The following is a 20687-nucleotide window of genomic DNA, read 5'->3' as shown; positions in this document are numbered from 1 at the left end:
AGAACATAATTCAGCCATTGACAGCAGGCAACAGAATTAATTTCTCCTTTACCTGTCCTGAGTTCTAGTCACTGACAGTTTCTTCCACCTGTTATCCACAGTTATTAGTGCAGGTTGGTGCTGATAGCAGCCAACTGTCAGGGCATTTTCATAAATAGAGGGAAAATAGATACAAGCCACTCAGCTAATAAGTGATGTATAGACTGATTTGCTTCCACTGGCAGCAATAATTTCATGTTGCCAGAGAGGTGCTGTTCAGAGCCCAGTCCTTCCCAGGAAAACAGTATAAAGAGAGCTGTAGGCTTGGTATATGGAAGGAGAGCATGAAGGGAGCTCAAAATGCATCCTGCTCAGTATGCTAGTGGGTGATAATTCTTCTGAACATCTGGCTTTAAAATGGACTGAAGCTATGCATTCCCCCAGGAGGAGGAGAAATGTAAGTTCCCCGGGCAGTGGAGGGAATGTCAAGGATAAATGCGAAGAAGTCTGCATAATGATTTGTTGCAGATCCCAGTACATGACAATATGCTGATCTATGACAGCCTACACCCCTTCAAGAACCAAGGGCTTCCTTGATTTGTCACAGGTTTGGACACCTGTTCTTTTAATGAAGCAGATTGGAACATTTCCTTTTATGGCCCTGCCTGAAGCAAGTTGTCCTATCATGGGTAGCAGTTGTGCTGATTCAGTAATAAGGGTGCCTGCACATGAGTGTGGAGGCTGCTCCAATGTGTTGCGATTACAGCATGTCAGAGCAGACTTGATTAACTGAGTCTGCTGGAGTGTGGTAGTTGCTGTGCTCCAGCAGCCTCCCAAATCTCATGTATCAGCATCTCCACACTTCAAAATGGTGTTGGGGGCACTTGAACTAAAGCTCATCAAAATTTGAAGCATGGGGATGCTGATACACGAGACTTACTGAAGTGGAACATTTGCCCCATGCTGGGAAAATGTAAAGCTAGTAAAACATAAGGGAACATGAAGAGTCAAAACAGCAAGAGACTGTCCCATTTAACTGATTGTGTGGTTTGTTATGACTCCACTCAGTTTCCAGCAGGAGAAAACCCAACTGCTACCACTCCTCTTTGTGGAACAGGCTGAAAGATAGATTTAAAAAATATTCTTCTCCAATCTGTAATTCACTAACAGCCCAAGGATATGTGTTTGACAAGTGGCAGTGGTAGGTCTATAATCCAGTTATTCACATATAGGCAAAAAGATTCATCTGTACATCTCTGGGAAGCACTGATTCACATATAGGCAAAAAGATTCATCCGTACATCTCTGGCCCACTACTCCACAAGCCCTAATACTTCAGCAGGCTCATGTGTGAGAGTGAGTGCTACTGATGTCTGTCTGCATATAGATCTGTGTACAAAGTCTCAGAATTAGTACATTTAATGTATGGAAGTTTATTCATATGCTTGTCTTCACAAAACAAAGGCATGACTTGCAGTAACTGCATATGGAGTATTCCAGTTACTACATATGGAAATGCTGTTTCCAAGACTGGAGCATAAAATGTCCTTGTGGAAACAAATGACCACTCATTTATTCCAATCCATTATTTCTGTGAGATAATGCAGGAGTGCTTATAAGCTGTAAAGCTTGCATAGTTTACCAAGCCCTTTTGTGTAGCGTAGACCGAAGATTGGACTGGGTTTATGGATGATGATTTCTCTGTTGCACAGCTCATGATATTTGTACCACTTGTGTGTTGGATGTGGATGCCTACAGATCAAAGTTGGGTCCCAAATGATGGTTATAACTGCATACTTATTGCTACAAGGATGATCTCATTGTTGCTAATGAGCTGTGCTGGGGAGTCAGAAGGGATCGGGCAAAGGATGTATTTATCATAACCTGTTTGGCAGGGTGGACCTGGGTAGTCATACAGAGAGAACATGAATGGGTGCTTTTCCAAACAAATTCTGCCAGTATGGCATGTAGGTAACTTACAGCTAGAAAGGAAAACTTAGCTTTCTCAGAGGACAATTCTCCTCCTGTCTGAGGGCCAGGCCTTGGTTAAACTTTGATTAATAACTGATGATTCTTTTTTCCACAGTCAGATCCAAGGAGTGATCATGATGAAGTTGATGCAAGCCCTCACAGTGCAGATTCCTAAGGATCCATTTTCTACTTGTGCTGGAGATGAAGGCGGGACAGTAGATTGGATAAGTCAGTATCTATCCATTTCTCTTAGAATTCATTGCTGTGCTTAGCGGAGGGGTGTCCTTTCTGATCACCATGCTGTTTAGGGCCTTCCTTTTTTACCAGTTCATTCCCAGCTTTGTTTTTGGACCAAAAGATGATTACTGGCCTATGTCCCTCACATGTACCTGCTGGCACTCTCCCAGCATATGTCACCATTACCCCACTTCCTTTTGGAATGGTGAAACAGAATGCCCCTCATGTTACTCACAATTTCAGTTTTAATGATGTGACAGGACCCCTCTCCTCCCCCTGCCCCCTGTCAGCCAGAGCCATGAGGGTACAAACTCTCCACAAAGTAAGATACTCAAGTACAGGACAGCTAAATTTAGGGATAAAGAAAAACCCCACTTAATTAGGGAAAACAGTGCAAAATAACTGGGGAAGACAGAACACAAAATAAATGTTTAAAACATACTTTTCACTCTCATACCTGGCCAGCGCTTACTTCTTAGTTCCCAGCTGATTCTAGTGGTAGGCAGGAAACGTCGCCATCTCTGCAGCAAACTCCTCCTAGTCCCCAAAGGTCTCAGCTTCTCTGCTGGCTCTCAGCAAGTTGCCTCTGGCCCACTACTCAAGCCTTTTCAGTTGCTGTCCCCATGTGGCAGACTTCCTGTCTTCACTCTCTTGGGCTTCATACAAGCAGGCTTCCATGGAGTCCAGCAGGCTGCAAGCACACCCATTCCTTCTTCAATCTAGCCATTAACCTGCCAGAACAAAACCCATCCAGGAAAACACTTTCAACATATAACATGAAACAAACAATACAACCACATAATCATCACAATGACTTTTCCACCCACTCTGGGAAAACTTTACCAACCAAGGGAGCACCAGTTCTGACTAGCAAGCAAGATGTACTATCCAAATAAGCCAGACTTGATGAGGATAAATATGACCTGACTGATGAAAAAGAATATGCTTACTGAGAAATGTCTCCTTTGCTCTCTCTAGTCACAGTTGCCCAGTTTGTACTGACTTTCATAATAATCCTTCTTTCTTCACTACTCAACAGGAGAGGGCAGCACTCAGGTGTCAGGAGCAAGGAAAGAGTTCTCTGTAATGCATGCCTGGAGTTCTGAGCAAACTGATGGCTGAAGAACCACAGGTCTTGTTGAATTCCCTAAGACTAGTTACATTGCTCCAGCTGGTGCTATTTGTAAATTGTCCCAAGGGACAGGACACAAATGGCTATCCATAGACTGCCAGACTGTCAAGGGTAGACAGTTGTTTTGGGAAATCAGAATTTCTAGCCATTCTCCCCAAGATTCACAAAGAATATTGATAATCACCAGTAGGAAAGGCCCAATATTTCTGCAATGAAACTACCTGCCATTCAGTTAGGTGGGCTCAAGATCTTGTTATTTCCTTTGGAAATGGCTAAAAGTGATTAATTTGGCAAAGATAATAGAACAGGGATGGGCAAAATGGCAGATCCAGACAGCAGCCAGACTCCATTTCCCAGCAGCCCCTGCCCAGAGAGCTGGGGCCAGTCTCCAGGGGGACCCCAGCTGCAGCTGCACCATATAGAGCAGAGCTGGGGTTGCCATGGAGACCAGCCCCAGCATCGCAGGGCAGGGCACAGCAGGGGGCTGCTCAGGAGTCCTGTGTTCTTGTGGCAGGGGCAGCTTGGTCCGGGGCCAGGGCAGAGCTGCGATCTGCAGCCTGCATGCTTGGGGCAGGGACACTCAAGCAGTGGATTGTGGCTCTGCCCCCAGTCAAGACCACACTGTCACCATTGCAAGGAGCCAGGGCAGAGCTGTGATCTGCAACCTGCGTGCCCCGGGCAGGGCCATGCAGGCAGCGGATCATGACTTTGCCCTGGCCCCAGACCAAGCTGCCCCGTTGCAGGGTCCCAGGGCTTTGAAGCAGCCCCTGTCCTGGCTGCCACATGCCCTGCCAGTGCAGCAGGGGCCAGTCTCCATGGCAGCCCCAGCCTTGTGCTATCACAGAGCAGCTGGGATCACCATGAAGACTAGCCCCAGCCATGCAGCAGGGACTGCTGGGAAATGGAGTCCACTGCCAGCGGGATCCAGCCTGGAAGCCGGACTTTGCCTGCCCCTGTAATAGAAACTGAAGTTGTTAACATGCGAGAGATTTGTCCCACCAAAAAAAATATGAATATTGGACAAATTAAGGTCCCTGGCATATTTCACATTTATGAAATGTGTCATTGGATGCTCCCTGGTCCCTGGCTGTATACCCACCACTTCCATTCTGGAGCATGTGGCTGGGACTGGAGAATTCTCTGATGCATATATCCCTGAACCATAGTCAGTGTGAACCTGGGTGCATGTGCACCACAGACAAGACTGCAATGTGGACATCTGGGCTGGGAATGGAGGACCCCCCCAATTCGCAATGGTGCAGGTAGATGGGGATGAGGGAGCTTCCCCGTCCCCAACCATGGGCAGATCTAGAATTTTGAAAAGGGGGTTGCAGATACTGAGGTTCATCATCACATATAAAAACAATGCATATTTTTTCCATTTAAAAATGCACTAGAAGCTTTACCAGTACACTAGGAGCCCAGGGTTGTACTAGTCAGTTTAAGATCAAGGTAAAAACAAATATAACTTCATTGGAATGAGTTAAAAACAATCTGCAAGGCTGTGAAATAGAAGCTTCATTACCAGGAGTAGCTGACATGGAGCAGAATTGCAGAACGAAGCTTGACTGATGGAATATCAAGACCATTAAAAGAAGAGAGGGTCATTAACACCTGTGGAATGAAGTGTTTAGAAAGGATCAGGTAGATTATAATCAGCCATATAGTTAACTGACTCCCTCAGCACTGCCTAACTGCCACAGACTCCCTCAGCACAGAAATGCTGCTGCCACTGACAGGCAGTTTGTTTTAAACCTTGGGCGGACCAGCAATCAATGGGAGAAGGTGCAAGTGCACCACTGCACCTCCTCCTGGATCCACCTGGTTCCCAACTGCCTGCGCTCAGCACACATGGACCTAGAAACACACAGACTGTGAACTGGGGAGCTCCAGGCTGACACACAGCTGGTTGGTGAGGAACAAGGACTAACACAACGTAATGTTTCCCCTTTTCTTCCCAGCCCTCTTAAAAAATGCATCTGCTTTCTGTCTACAATGCATTGTATCATTCCACATGTGTTCAAGTCTGTTCCGGTAAATGTCTCTGCACAATTATTTACACCATGGCACGGAGACACTTAGTGCCAGATCTGTTCCACTTATTAGGCACCTAAGTGAACTAAGGCACTTTAACATAATCCTATTCTACTCTGCCTGAGACACTGAAAACTGTTAATACAAAACTTCTCTTTGCTGATTTTTGTAACAGTCATAACACACAGTCTTAATAGTCATGTTGACTGCTTTTTTGTGGGGGGGGGAATGGAAAAGGATGAAGTAGGATCATACTAAGACATCTAAAAAGTAGTTAGGCAGACAGTGTTCTTTGGATGAATCTGATATCTTCTATTAGACCAACTTAAATAGTTGGAAAAAAATTTTAAGCAAGATTTTTTTTTCAACTATTTTTTCCCCAACTATTTAAGTTGGTCTAATAAAAGATATCAGATTCACCCAAAGAACCTTGCCTGCCTATGTCCTTAGACCAACATGGCTACAACCTACACCCCTGTAAAAAGTAGTTATGCACTTTATAGGCAGATTAGACTGGCCGTTGGTAGCATCTATGCATATAGAGAAGGAAAGCATTTTCTTGAAGTAGCATAAAGGTGAGATTACAGTTTCAAGGATCAATCTAAACACTTATTCACAATCAAAGCCAAAATCTTTAAAAAAAATTAAGGTGAAACATTGTCAGGAAACCCCAAAAGATAGTTGCATCTGTACCATTGCACCTTTGCCTATTTTGGTAGTGTCATTTAAAAACAAGTGCATCCGCTTTGCATTTATCATGCAATATTAGATATATGCACACAACTTCATATTATGCTTATGATAATAGACCATTACTGTTAAAAGAAAATAAGTTTGCATTTGCAGACGTCACACATGGTATGTTTGGGGTGCAGTGCATTGTGGCATTCTTTCCTCACGCTGTTGGAAAAACAAATGAACGTTGGAATTATTCTAGTTTCCTCACCAATGGGATGGTGCAAAATCTGAACCCCTAAGGGCATGGCTACATATCATGCAACATTGTCGTAGCAATGTGCTATGGCGACATAACAAATATGTGCATCTACACATGGAAGTACTTCCAAAAGGAAGTACTAAAGCATGGTGAAGTAACAACGTTGCCATAGGGCAGTGTGTAGATGCACCCTAAAAGACTACCTTTTTGAAAACATCTAGCCCATTGTGACTATGTGAATAATTAATAGGCACTCATCTTCAACCAGCAGCATCTTCTTCTTTAATTACAGTTTAGCAATAATATTATTAGATAGAAAACAAATTTAATAGCAAGCAAGCATAGCTGACCTCTGTACATCAGCAAACTTTCACTGGATTTGTTTTAGAATAAAGAACATTAAAAGAACATTGCTTTGATTGTCAAGTTACATAGTTGACAAGTAGAAAGTACCATTATTATAATTGTCTATGCAAACCTTATTCCTGTCATGTGTACATTCATCTTCAACACTAAAAGGGGTAGGTTCCTGTGGAACCACGTGATTAAGTTGTTAAAGACTATCATAATGTATCCATGCAAGATTGTATGAACAATCTTAAATATGACATTTCCTACACTGAGTATTTTTTCTTGAAACATTTTCTTTAAACATTTCATTTTTAAAATGCTTTCATAAGTTTTTAATGCAATTTCCTAGATTTCTTCAAACAAACAAACATTCATTTTTGCACATTTGTCACAGCCCCACCTGCACTGTAAGTAGGACTTGCATCCTGAGTCTTCAGCATTGCAGGACAGAGTACTTTCACTAGAGCTACAGCATTTGCTAATTAAGTGGTGCTAAAAGAAAGCTGTTATCCTTAGAGGAGATAAAGGCAGATGTCTCCCCTTCTTACGAGACGTGATAGTGCCTTTCTGTGTGTGCTGTACCCAGAGCAGTGTGCTGTACACCCAGTGCTGTACCCAGGCTGCTAGAACCATGTGCTGTGTCTACACTTTAACACATTATAAGAGCTGTGGATCTCAGAACTTGAGACAAGCAGGCATTGGATAAATTAGCAAATTAAAAACCAAAAAACAGAGCCTTACAGACCTTATAAATAAGATTCATAATTGAGATGATGCCATGTAGAATAGAGTTGGGCAATTATTTTGGCTGAAGGGCCACTTAATGAGTTTTGGTGAGCTGTTGAGGGCCTCACACACAAAGTCTTTCAGAAGACATAATTGTGACAAATTATAAGTAAAAACACCAAATCATATACTAAAAATCAAATATCTACTACAACTTCATTTCATTTTTTTTAAATTGTCCTGCTTTATGGGTTTTTTGAGTAGTGTATACAGAGGCAATTGCATAATAGCTCAAAATACAGCCTTGTATATTATATGGGGGGTGGGGAGGAGGTATGTGCAGGAGGCGTATGGGTGTGTGTGTGTGTGTGGGGGGGGGTGTTCATTGTGCCAGGTGGCCAAATGGGTGGAAGGCAGCCAGGAGCTGGAGCTGGAGCCGGAGCCGGAGCCGGAGCCCCCTGTGCTGGAGCAGGAGGCACCTGGCTGCAGCTTCCCTCTACCTAGCTTGACATTTGCTGCTCAACATACATCCCCATGGCTTCTCCACGTTACCTGCTACTTGGAGAGGCACAGCAGGAGCAGGAGGAGGAGGAGCCACTGGAGGCAGGGGGGAGCCAAACAGTACCTGGGTGGCTGCAGCAATAGCCCTGCCAGGAAGCTGACCACACTGGCCGGGGCTGGGTGCACGCGAGAACACGGCCCCATATAGAGCACTGCGGGGGGAGCTGTGGGCTGGATACAGTCAATTGGTGAGCACCTACTCGTGGGCCAGGCCCAATCAGTTGGCAGGCCACATGCAGCCTGTAGGCCATATTTTGGCCACCCCTGAATTAGGAGGACTCGCATCTTAGTATATTATATCATGTACCAGCATCCAGAAGAACACAAAATCTGGGTATTGTATGTACATGGATTCTTTGTGCGTTATTGAAATGCAGCTGTCTCTGGTACAGAAAAGGCAGCATCTTACGTTTCAACAGTATTGTAGAACACCTTGTCAAACAGGGAAGTGAAGACACCCTCGGAGCTAGAGAGGCAATATTATCCAGGTGAGAATTTCAGGACACAGCAGGTAGTTTTGTGTCTCAGGGTCTTGAATGAAAAGACAAAAGATGGGGACTTGATTCTACATCTCTCTTCTAAACCAGTTGTCTAGATAGAGCTGGGTATTAACTGTTACTTGTTTCTTCTTATATAGACTCAACACTGGGGATGGCTGGAATACTCAGTGCTATTGCCTGCTTTTATGTCATCTTTTTCCACACTGACTACAGAAGGCTGCATGCTGAAGCATTTAATGGTTCCTCAGTCAACAAAATAGAAGATAAGGAAGTCATAGCTCCTGGAGTCTAGAACATCTAGACTTTATCATACACTGACATGCTCTTTGCAGATGATCAGCTAGCACACTGGGATTGTTAGGTCTTAACTATAAGACGAACAGTGATCTTAACTTTGGCAGAAATGGGCTAGAACACTTCAAATAAATCTCTATTGTGTGTAACTAGTTAGACTAGACCTAGACTAGACTAATTTACAAAGCTGGGGGTGGGAGAAAATGTATTCATGCTTTTGAAATCATGTTCATTCAGTTCTTGAGCAAAGGAGGATTGGATAACTATGTAAATAAAATGAATGTTCAGCTGTAAGAGTGAAAGTTTAAAAAAGGTGTTAGAGAGGAAACATGCATCGTGTTTTAAGTCCACCTATAAAACTCCTAAAGTTTGACATGAGAACTTCATAGGAGGAGCCAGTTTCACCACACCCAGCTTTCATCTTTTGGGCATGTTGAAGTTAGAATACAGGACTAGAGAGATACCCATGTCCCCTGAGTGTTAAACCAAGGGTGAACTTCCATCAGTGGAGTGGTGTGGAAGCTGGGAGTTTAGCTTTTCTATTTCTGTTCACATCAGCAGTGGTTTATTGTATATTCTGTAACAAGCACTCATATTGCACTCAAGAACATGTTTTGATAATAACCTATGACAATTTACCTGTCAAGATGAGATTAAAAATATTTTTAGTGCCAAGTATAAGAGAAATTAATAGTCAGAAGATATTAAAATAATTGGCTTTTAATAACAACGTTCCACTACCAATTCATGTGTCATCTGTTCAGTGGTGCAGAATATACATTTCTATTTTATCTTATACCACTGCTATTTATTCAGAAACTCTTGTGTATTTTTAATAGTTTAAGTTTAACAAGAAAAGGAACCTGCCAACTTCTGGAGGGTATTCATATTACCACCAGAGTGCCCAACTAACTCTAGCCTGCACTTGTAGTAAATAATAAAGGGAGAGTACTGTGAAAGAGAAAAAGATGGGAGAATTTCAGATGCAGCCGATTGCCTGCAAAATGAACATGGCATGGACTAATAATAATTTAGGTCATTTCTCCAGCAGGTCCTGTTTGTGGCTAAGCTAAGACATCAAGGCAGGAGCAAAGGCAACCTCTCACTTGGAATATTCATGTCCCTGCTGGCCATGGAGTTCCAGCCACACCTTGTCCCCATGGCCACCACATAGTTCAAGGGGGGGTATGCTGCATTTCTTTTAGGATATCCTATATCTGCCCACAATCCCAATTAGTTCAGCTACAGTTCTGCTGATACAGTATATTAGATTACAGCTCTCTGCTACATTCCCATTATACACTAAAATTCATAGGAGGGGAGAAAAAAAAATCTCTAAAACACAGGCTTTAAGTAGGTGAGATACTACAATTCAAGGCAAAACTGCTGTAGAACATGACTGTATAAGCATCTGACAAGCTGTCTTTTAGTTTGTTGAAAAAAATGACAAATTAATCTGCCCTTCCTAAACCTTCCTGTACTGGGATCAAAATGCACTTGATATATCATTACTGTTTTTTCTGTCTGCACCTGGACAGCTATGAAATTATATAATGTGCTTCTAAATATGGCTGGCTTTTGGCTCTGTTACTGTGTATATTGTAGGTGTGAACATGCATAAAGTGAACTAATCAAAATAAAAGTATTACTTCGCACCACAATATGTATTATAGGCTATATCTCAAATGCCTTAACCATCTACTGGTAACTGAATTGTGGCTTAAGAAACATCACCACTACAAAACAAAACCAAAAACCAAATTCACATTGTTGCCACCGAGCAATATTTGCTAACACAAATTTCTGATGTCAAATACTGAGGAATACAAGGCACAATGAGTCTCCATAATCATACCGGTCAATTATCATACTGGTCAGCAGGAGTCATAGAATCATAGAAGTTGGGTTGGAAAGGACCTTATAGATCTTCAAGTCCGACCCCCTGCCTGGGCAGGAGAAAAAAAACTGGGCTCCCAGCCAGGTAGGCATCAAGCCTCCTCTTAAAGACCCCCAGGGTAGGAGCGAGCACCACTTCCCTTGGAAGTTGGTTCCAGATCCTAGCCGCCCTGACCGTGAAGTAGTTCTTACAGATGTCTAATCTAAACCTACTCTCCAACAACTTGTGGCCGTTATTCCTTGTTATGCCCGGGGGCGCTAGGGGGAACAAGGTCTCACCCAAACCCTTCTGGTCCCCCCAGTGAGTTTATAGACGATCACCAGGTCCCCCCTCCTCAGCCTTCGCTTGTGTTTTAGATTGATCATGTTGACGTCTTCTCTGTTTTCTGAGAGCATTTTTAGAAGACTAACAAGACAATGGGAAGACATTCTTACTCTGAAGCTGTATTAAATATGAAAGTATTATGGGATGTTAGATGATGATTGCAGAAATTCTAAGTGTGAATCAGAGATGCACTATTCATGTAACAGCATATCCTACTTCATCAGTAGGCCACAAGTATGATTTGGAAGTATGATGTACAGCTAAGTCATGCCTTAATATATTTTGCTAGGTGTACACCTTTCATAGCAGCAATTTGTACATGTTAATCTCACTTTACATTTCATCTTCAAAACAAAGAATTCAGGGGGCTTTAGAAATATTACAGATGAAATCATTGAACGTATTATACCCAACACATCCTTGCTTTCAAGATCCAGCACTCTTGTTATCATCTCAGAACCTACATGCAAATAAGCTAATTGCCTTAAGCAAATGCAAAGTGTAGCAGAATCTGGATGAGCTCCCCAAGGTGGCCACACACCACATTACTCTTAATAAATCCAATTGCAGCATCCTTGGATTTGTTAAGCCCCCGCAGTCTAATGTTATCTAGGCACTGCCATTCAAACTTGAAAGCTATAGGTCCATGGCTGAGGTAACGTGGCTAACTTATGTTACCTCCCGCCTCAGAGATCGTACTTATCAACCATCTGTCATATAGCTGGTAGATGTGAGATGGAGCCCAGGAGAGGTTATATTACACCCTCCCAGCTCCTCCTTGGCTGCCACTCCTCTCATCACTTCAGCTGCAACAATAGCTAGTCTCCAGGCTCCTCATCCCTCCCTTCAGCTGCCACTTCCTGCCCTGTCACAGGAGGTGGGACAATGGCGGGAACTGGCAGTGAACCTATGGCACATAATACAATGGGATATCAGAAAGGGTGTCAAGGGTATGCAGTGCAGTGGGGGGGAGAGTACGGCAATGAAGATAGTTGCAGGCACATGGTCTATGAGCGGGAGTTGGGAGGGCTTAGTTGGGATGGCACAGGCACATGGTGTAGTGGTGATGGGCGGGTGTTCATGGGGTATGTGGCCTGAGGGGACTGTGGCTGTCCCTTGGGTGGCCTTTGGGGCACATGGCTTCAGCCACTTGGAAAGTGGTCAGCCCTGGCTTAAACACTCTCTCCCCCAAATATGTCAAAAGGTTTTAATTGCAGTTTAATTCTCAAGGAGGCCTAGAGTAGGTGTAAGCAAGCATGTATATAGAGAAGCTTGCACAAAGTGTATTGTTTTTTCTTTAAAAGTATAGCATGACAAAACAAACGTCCTGAATGTAGGACCCCTCATTAACTACAATGCTGCTAATTCACTTATCCTTACCCAAAATTTGAGTTACAGAGAGCAGCACAGGGGTTTTTGTAGCCTGCTCTATACCTGTTAGGAACATTACATGTTAAGTGCTTCCCTAGCCCAAGACTTATTGGTTTTTCTATGACTTCTAGACCACATGAAGAAAAAAAAAGGGCATGTCTACATGAGATGTTTACTGTGGAGTTGTGTAATTAGCTTTGCAGTCAATGTCTCAGCGTCTATATATGCAATGCTATTAGGACAGAGTAAACTAATTAATTCTGTCATAGGTCAGTACTTGTAAACACAAGTACTATTCTACAGCAAAGTTTTTTTTACTCTGCAGCAACGCATGTGTAGACACTGATGGGGCTTACGAGGGTACACAGGTGCTTCAGTGTGGGGGTTGCCTGCCAGCTAGCCCTGCACTGAAGCACCCTCTTGTCCCAGTCAGCCCCTACACAGCACACTGAGCCAGGTAAGAGCAGTCCCAGGCTGGCAGGCTAACCCCTTGGCCTCCCTGCTAGCTGGGGCTGCTCTAACCCAGCTCAACATGCTGCAGTCCCAGGTGCACATTCAAACATGGTGCCCAGGAGGAATAAACTCCTGTGTGATATGCGCTAGAGTTTATTGCTGCATATTAATTGCACATGTAGACACAACCAAAGTGCAATAGGACAGGGGTGCAGAATGTGCTACAAAATATGGCACCTGATCTTGAAATGTTTAGGTGTCAGCTTCCATTACAAGCTGGAAATAACAAGACAAGAAATACTCACAAGGTAGTTTTACTGTATCAGAAAAGTTGGACAAAGTATTTGTGTTACATTCAAGTAGCATCTTCCAACAGCTCTACTTCTCAATGATTTCATAATTTGGCCCCAAGAGTTCAAGGTTAACAGCTCTCTTCAGCAGTATTGTTTCATTTTCTGAGAACTAAGAGAAATCTTTTAGTACTGTGCAGGATGACTGGTAAAATAAATCACTGACCCTGACAGCAATCCCAGGATGAAGTCAAAAGGAGAGATGTAGCTGAACCAGGAACAGAAAGATGTGGAGGGCATCCTAACAATTAGCTGTTCAGGATTGCCATCTTGCCCTGGCCTAACAAGAAATTATCCAGGCAAATCAAACTCTTCGTGGTTGCTTGGTATGGGACAGAGAAAATGTATGTTGTCTTACCATCCTGAGGCAGCTACTGCTGGGAGAGAACTCCCCACCGACCCACTCCTTCACAATCATAAGTCTGACTTCCTAAGGACAGCACATGCAGCCCTGTCCTGCCATTGCTGCTCAGACACCAGGCAGACAGAGCCTGTTCTGTCTGGTCCTGTCGCTGGAGAAGCAGTGGTGGAAAATTCCAGCTCCACCCTCCGACCCCAGCTGTTTGCACATTGATAGAGGTTGAGACTTCTGTACCCAGTACCAAGTGTACAGACCAGAAGCAACCCAGAAAATTGAAGTAAAATCCCATCTAGGAATATGTGACCCCTTAAAAATTTCGGGTCGACAGAGACCTCAGAAAACCCACCAAGAAGAATGCACTTTCAGAGGATAATGCCAATGGCCCTGGCACGGAGGTGACTCGGAGGAACAGGAGTCTTAGTGATCCCCTCTTCCCAAGGCCCCACACCTTCCCCACTTGAAGCCGAGCACTGACTCTGAGCCAAAGATTCAGAGAAAAAGAGGAGAGCCTATGTCTAGTAACCACAATGTGTCTGAGAGCCTCCCGCAAGGGAAAGAAGCAAGCATCATTCAGTGGGGATGGCTATCCCTTTCAGGGCAGCTGCCAGCTTTCAGATGCTTCCTCAGGATGCATTTGGGAAAAGGTACTCTCAATAGCATCATTAGTTTCCTTGACAAGAACAAATGGCAAAAAAGGTTTGAGAACTGCATTTCCAAATGATTCCCTGACCATAGCTTCTTCTAATCTCAGCTCAAAACGCATCTAAGTAGCTGCACCCTGAGGAAGCAACACAGCTTTACTGTTTTGAACTAGATAAACTAACAGAGAATTGTAAACCTTGGTTACCAGGAAACCAAGTCTGACAAGCAGCCTCAAGATTGCAGCTCTTAACATTAGAGAATAAGCCCCAAGATTGCTAAGGGTGACTTTCTGGGCTGTCCTAGATAACACATGGCTCTTCCTTCTTCCTCTCTACTTTTTCTGTCTTCTTTTCACAGCTCTCATAATGCTGAACTTTGCTTTCAGCTTCCATTACTAAACACAAATGGATGCAGGAATAAGAAATCCCACCGTCTTGCAAGAGATGTGCATAAGAAGAACCAACCAGCTGGACTAGTGCACTGCCTGGAGAGGAAAGGCCCTTCCTCAGCCATGACATGAGCTCCAACTCAGGAGTTGCAGTCCTTTTCTTGCAGAAATGGTTCAATGGTTGCTCAGCAAGAAGTCTCTGATCACCTGCTAATGGTCCAGGCAACTTTAGAACAACACCACCTTCACAGAACCATAAAATCATAGAAAATGAGGGTTGGAAGGGACCTCAGGAGGTCATCTAGTCCAACCCCCTGCTCAAAGCAAGATCATCCCCAACCAGATCATCCCAGCCAAACTTTGTCTAGGCAGGTCTTGAAAATCTCCAAGGATGGAGCTTTCACCATGCCTCTGGATAACTTGTTCCAGTGTTTTACCACCCTCCTAGTAAGAGAGTTCTTCCTAATATTTAACCTAAACTTCCCTTGCTGCAACTTGAGACCATTGCTCCTTCTTCTGTGAACTGCCACCACTGAGAACTGTCTAGCTCCATCCTCTTTTGAACCCCACTTCAGGTAGTTGAAGACTATTAAATCCCCCCCCAGTCTTCTCTTCTCCAGACTAAATAAGCCCAGTTCCCTCAGCCTGTGGGGGGCATAAATCATGTGCCCTAGTCCCCGCACCATTTTCATTGCCCTCTGCTGGACTCCCTCCAAATTGTCCATATCCTGGCTATAGTGGGGAGCCCAAAACTGAACACAGTACTCTAGATGTAGCCTCACCAGTGCTGAATAGTGGGGAATAACACAGTTCCCTTCACCTACTGGCAACATATCTACCAATACAGCCCAGTGTGCTTGGCAACAAGGGCACACTGCTGGCTCATATTCAGCATATTGTCCCCTATAACCCCCAGGCCCTTTTCTGCCGAAGTGCTGCCCAGCCAGTCTGTCCCCATCCTGTACAAGTGCACAGGATTGTTCTACCCTAAATGCAGGATTTTGCACTTCTCCTTGTTGAACCTCATGAGATTTCTTTTGGCTCAATCTTCCAATTTGTCTAGGTCACTCTGAATCCTAGTCCAGCATATCCACTGCTCCCTCCAGCTTGGTGTCACCTGCAAACTTGTTGAGGTGCTCTCTATGTCATCTTCCAGGTCGTTGATGAAGACATTGAACAAAACTGGCCCCAGGACCGACTCCCCGGGGGACTTCACTTGATACCAGCTTGCAACTAGGCATTGAGCCATTGATTATACTACTCTCTGGCCCAAAGCTCCAGCCAGTTTTCTGTCCACCTTACAGTTCATTCATGGGACCCATACTGTTCAACATCTTCATTAATGATGTGGACATTGGAGTCAGGAGTGGACTGGCCAAGTTCGCCGATGACACCAAACTTTGGGGCAAAGCATCCACGCCAGAAGATAGGCGGGTGATCCAGGCTGACCTGGACAAGCTCAGCAAATGGGCAGATGAGAACCTCATGGTGTTTAACACCGAAAAATGCAAGGTTCTCCACCTTGGGAGGAAAAACCTGCAGCATCCTTATAGGCTTGGTAGTGCTACACTGGATAGCACTACAGAAGAAAGAGACTTGGGGGTCATCATTGACCACAAGATGAACATGAGCCTGCAATGCGATGCTGCGGCTAGTAAAGCGACCAAAACGCTGGCTTGCATCCATAGATGCTTCTCAAGCAAATCCCGGGACATCATTCTCCCCTTGTACTCGGCCTTAGTGAGGCCGCAGCTGGAGTACTGCGTCCAGTTTTGGGCTCCACAATTCAAAAAGGAAGTGGAGAAGCTTGAGAGAGACCAGAGGAGAGCCACGCGCATGATCAGAGGTCAGGAAAACAGATCTTACGATGATAGGCTGAGAGACATGGGACTCTTTAGCCTGGAAAAGCGTAGGCTCAGGGGTGATCTGATGGCCACCTATAAGTTTATCGGGGTGACCACCAGTATCTGGGGGAACGTTTTTTCACCGGAGTGCCCCATGGGATGATGAGGTTGAACTGTCATAAACTACTGCAAGACCATTTCAGGCTGGACATAAGGAAGAATTTCTTTACTGTCTGAGCCCCCAAGGTCTGGAACAGTCTGCCAGCAGAGGTGGTTCAAGCACCTACATTGAACTCCTTCAAGAGTAAATTGGATGCTTATCTTGCTGGGATCCTATAACCCCAGCTGACTTCCTGCCCTTTGGGCAGGGGGCTGGACTCGATGATCTCCCGAGGTCTCTTCCAGCCCTGATGTCTATGAAATCTATGAAATCCAGCCCGTACTTCTTTAGCTTTCTTGTGAGAATGTTGTAGGAGACTGTATCAAAAGCCTTGCCAAAATCAAGGTACACCACATCCACTGATCTCCCCACATCTACAAAGCCATTAAAGAAGGCAATCAGGTTTGTCAGCCATGACTCTTCTTTTGTGAATACATGTTGACTCTTCCTAAACACCTTTTTCTATCCCCAAGTGCTTAGAAATGGATTCATTGATGATCTGCTCCATGATTTTTTCAGGGACTGAGGTGAGGCAGACTGGTCTGTAGTTCCTTCGATGCTCCTTCTTCCCTTTCCTAAATATGGGCACTATGTTTGTCCTTTTCCATCAACCAACTTCCTCAGCACCCTTGGGTGAATCCCATCCAGCCCCATGGATTTGTACAGCTTTTCTAAATAGTTCATAATCTGTTCTTTCACCACTGAGGGCTGCTCACCTCCCCAAACTGTGCTGCCTACGGCAGTAGTCTCCTCCCCATGAGTTTCCTGACCAAGTCAAGGTCTGCTTTTCTGAAGTCCATGGTCCTTACCCTGCTTCTCTCCATCCTTCCTTTCCTCAGGATCTTGCACTCTTATCATCTCGTGGTCATTGCTGCCCACAGAGACACTATGCACCCCATGATGGGTAGGAGAGGGCATACTTTCTCAGGATGATTGCTGACCTCCTGCAGACTGAAACCAATGACAGCTGTGGACCACTCTACAAGCAGCAAGCCTAGCTAATGTGTGGTAGCACCTCCACCTGAGCATAAGGCTGTATACCTGGGTGAAGACACATGCTGGTGGGCTTTCCACAGCTTGCTTGGACCAGATCTACATCACTGAACACTATCTGTCCCTGCTTTTCTGCAGTCATTATTCTCTAAGGGCTCTTAAAGCACCATGTGTTTCAGTTTGAACTGGGTTTTTCTGACTTGACTGTCACCCAAAACACCCCACTGGTGCTTAGATTCGTAGATTCATACATGCTAGGATCGGAAGGGACCTCAACAAGTCCGACCCCCTGCCTAGGCAGAAAAGAGTGCTGGGTTAGATGACCCCAGCCAGATGCCTATCCAGCCTTCTCTTAAAGACCCCCAAGGTAGGGGAGAGCACCACTTCCCTTGGAAGCCCATTCCAAGAGGTGCCCTGGTGAACAGAATATCACTGATCCCTTGCTGCGTCCCCCTAAAGAATTTGTAGGTGGCCACAAGATCTGAGCCTTCTTTTGCGGAGGCTGAAGGGGTCCAGATCCCTCAGTCTCTCCTCAAAGGGCTTGTCCTGTAAGCCCCTAACAATATGAGTAGCCCTCCTCTGCACCCTCTTGAGTCTATCAACATCCTTCTTGAAGTACGGCACCCAAAACTGGGCGCAGTACTCCAACTGCGGTCTGACCAATGCCACGTAGAGGGGAAGTATCACCTACTTGGATCTAGTTGTCATGCATTGCTCATTATTTTGTCACACTTAGATATCAGTCTTCTGCAGGATGCCCACTTCCAGGGATGCTTCATTTATTTCTTGCAGACTAGGACAGCCTTTCCCTCTTGGAAGCAGTTGTGGGATATGGGAAAGGCACAAAAAAGATTTCTGCCAACAATATACACAGCAGGCAAGAGCTCCAAAGGCACAATGTAGAGCCTAAAGCCACCTTGAGGGATGTTGGTAAGGACACAGGGCTGTATGAGAGTCTGAAGCTACAGAAAAAGCCCTTGAGAGAACTGGTGGAAGGTGCAGATCAGGGCATGTTAACTGAAGATCACTTCCAAGTACATACAGCGGTGGACACCCCAACCCAATTCAATACAGAGCTGTTTGCAGCGGAGCCTGTCTATCCAGAGGATATTCAACATCTGTATAAGGGCCTCCCCATATTCTGTCGGAGGCTGATGATGATCTCAAGCAAGAGCTATCCTTGGCAAAGCTGACTGCTGCTGTTGAGGAGCTGGGAAGGCACAAGACGCCTCAACAGATTACCCATCAAATTCTACAAGACCTTACATCCCCTCCTTGGCCCAGACTGCCTGTGTACCTTCCAGAAGAGCCTTAAGAATGCAGTCCTACCAGTCAGTTGCCAGTAAGCAGTTCTCATGCCACTTGCACCGACTACCATGAGGCAATGCCTAGCAGCTCAACAATATTAGAGTAAGCTGATCTGGTCATGAGCACCTGGCCGGTGCAGCTAGGTCTGGGCTGGGCTGCATCTGCTCCACACTTCAAACAGGTCCATTGACTGGTTCTGGTCCACAGATATACTGGGCACTACCCATCCAGCCCACACAGCAAAATATGGGCACTACTTGCCTTGGCAAAGGACAGTAGGCTTGAGAGCTGCAGGAACTGACCTTTAAGTCAGCAGTCTTGGATTATGCCCTCCAGCTCTTTTAGTACCTGGTACAGGTGAATTTCTCCTTTGAGGTGAGACTATAGAATATGAACTAATTTGTGTGTGCACTGTGCCATTGAGGGTGCATTCTCCATAGTGGGAGATGGTCAATTAAGTGTAAAGTATAACTGTGTGAAGGACCCTGGGGGAGGGAGGAGCAGGGAGGGGACTTCTTACTCTGGTTATGATAGTTTTGATTAATAAATGCTTTCACGCTCAGTGCCTTGTGGGGCTACTATGTACTTATACCTTCCAATTTTAAAATAATTTTTTCTAATAAAAGTCTAAAAAGTCAAAAAAGATTTATATGCCCTTATAAGCCTTCCCAGAAAAATCTCAGGGCAGCTTACAGAAAACAAACAAACAAAATACATTTATAAAAGCATTTATGTAGGATATATACTAATATAAAAAAGATCTTCTCAAACAAACCCCAACCTTTTAACTGTGCTTGTCAAATGCCAAGCTGAATAAAAAAGACCTTGTAGCACTTCCTCAAGCTGCCCAGGCTTGTGCTTTTTTGGACCACAGGGGGAGGGAGTTCCAGAGCAGTACTTCCCATATTTTTGCCAAGTAAGTGGTGCACAGATGGTACTTGCAGGAGATTGCTCTCAGCTGACTTCAGGGATTAAGGTGGAATATAAAGGAGAAAGTGGCTTCTCCACTACATAGGGCCCAGACATTTAGGGCCCTATAGAACCTTACATTGCACCAAGGAAGCTACTGGGAGCCAGTGTAGACTCTGGAGCATTGGAGTAATGTGCCCCGATGACCCACACCCATCAGAAGGCAGGTTGTCATGTTCTGTATCAGCTGTAACATAGGTAGGTTGAGGTGTGTGCGTATATATGAACTTATAGGTAGCTTGAGACACCACAAGAAAGGTCCCAAAAGGTTGACTGGGACGATCACTGTCTGGGATCTCCCTGCTAGGAAAGAGGGGAAGGTCTTGTGAATACCCACCAGGTTGTATTAAAAATGTTATCAATACCTCATGGTCAACTGTATCAAGGGTCACTGAAATATCTTGTAATATCAACAAGGCCCAGTTTTTCCTGCTGATCTCCAAGCCACAGGGCCAAAGATGCAGCCTCAGTGCTATGCTCAGGGAAAAAAAAGTCATGTTGATTGGGGCCTAGGAATCCTTTCAAATATAGTAGGCATTCAGATATTTGAAGACTCCTATGTCCCGCCCTCCCCCCTTCCCAAATCATCTTTTCATGAAGCTAAACATGGCTAACTCTCTTCTTTTCTTGTACAGTTTGCTTTTCAACTGCTTTATCATTTTTTGTCCCTATCATGGGTATCAATCACTCAAATACGAAACAAAATGTTTTGATAATCTCCTTGTATGCTAAAAAGAATATATTTTTAAAAAATCAAAGTAATGAATCCAAGGCTGCAGTCTGTCACAGAGATAAAACAGAACTGCCCTGGAAAAAAGGAACTCTACTGGGTTGACTTCACAATTAGCTGCTTATGACAGAGACACTAGGTTTGCAATCTAAAGTGCAACTTTGTAATTAAATTA

General features: G+C 44.6%; 2 protein-coding genes across 3 annotated transcripts in view; one reads left to right on the top strand and one right to left on the bottom strand.

The window, feature by feature from the left end:
• Positions 1-10383, top strand: part of SLC49A3 (solute carrier family 49 member 3) — a 57728-nt gene extending 47345 nt beyond the window's left edge. For both annotated transcript variants that reach the window (XM_090039015.1, XM_090039014.1), the window contains 2 exons: positions 2066-2178; positions 8566-10383. In XM_090039015.1, coding sequence (XP_089895141.1) covers positions 2066-2178; positions 8566-8720 — 268 coding nt within the window. In that variant the 3' untranslated portion in view covers positions 8721-10383. The remainder of the gene's footprint in view (positions 1-2065; positions 2179-8565) is intronic.
• DGKQ (diacylglycerol kinase theta) overlaps positions 1-20687 on the bottom strand; it is a 205709-nt gene that overhangs the window by 22253 nt on the left and 162769 nt on the right. Inside the window, exon 24 of the transcript XR_016441301.1 lies at positions 2645-2918. The gene's annotated coding sequence lies outside the window, so the exon portion shown is untranslated. The remainder of the gene's footprint in view (positions 1-2644; positions 2919-20687) is intronic.

The sequence above is a fragment of the Crocodylus siamensis genome, chromosome 3 (assembly GCF_052110815.1).
Source record: "Crocodylus siamensis isolate JL-2025a chromosome 3, ASM5211081v1, whole genome shotgun sequence".
Lineage (NCBI taxonomy): Eukaryota > Metazoa > Chordata > Crocodylia > Crocodylidae > Crocodylus > Crocodylus siamensis.
Note: the sequence above shows the minus strand (reverse complement) of the source record. Positions and strands in the feature narration are given on the sequence as shown.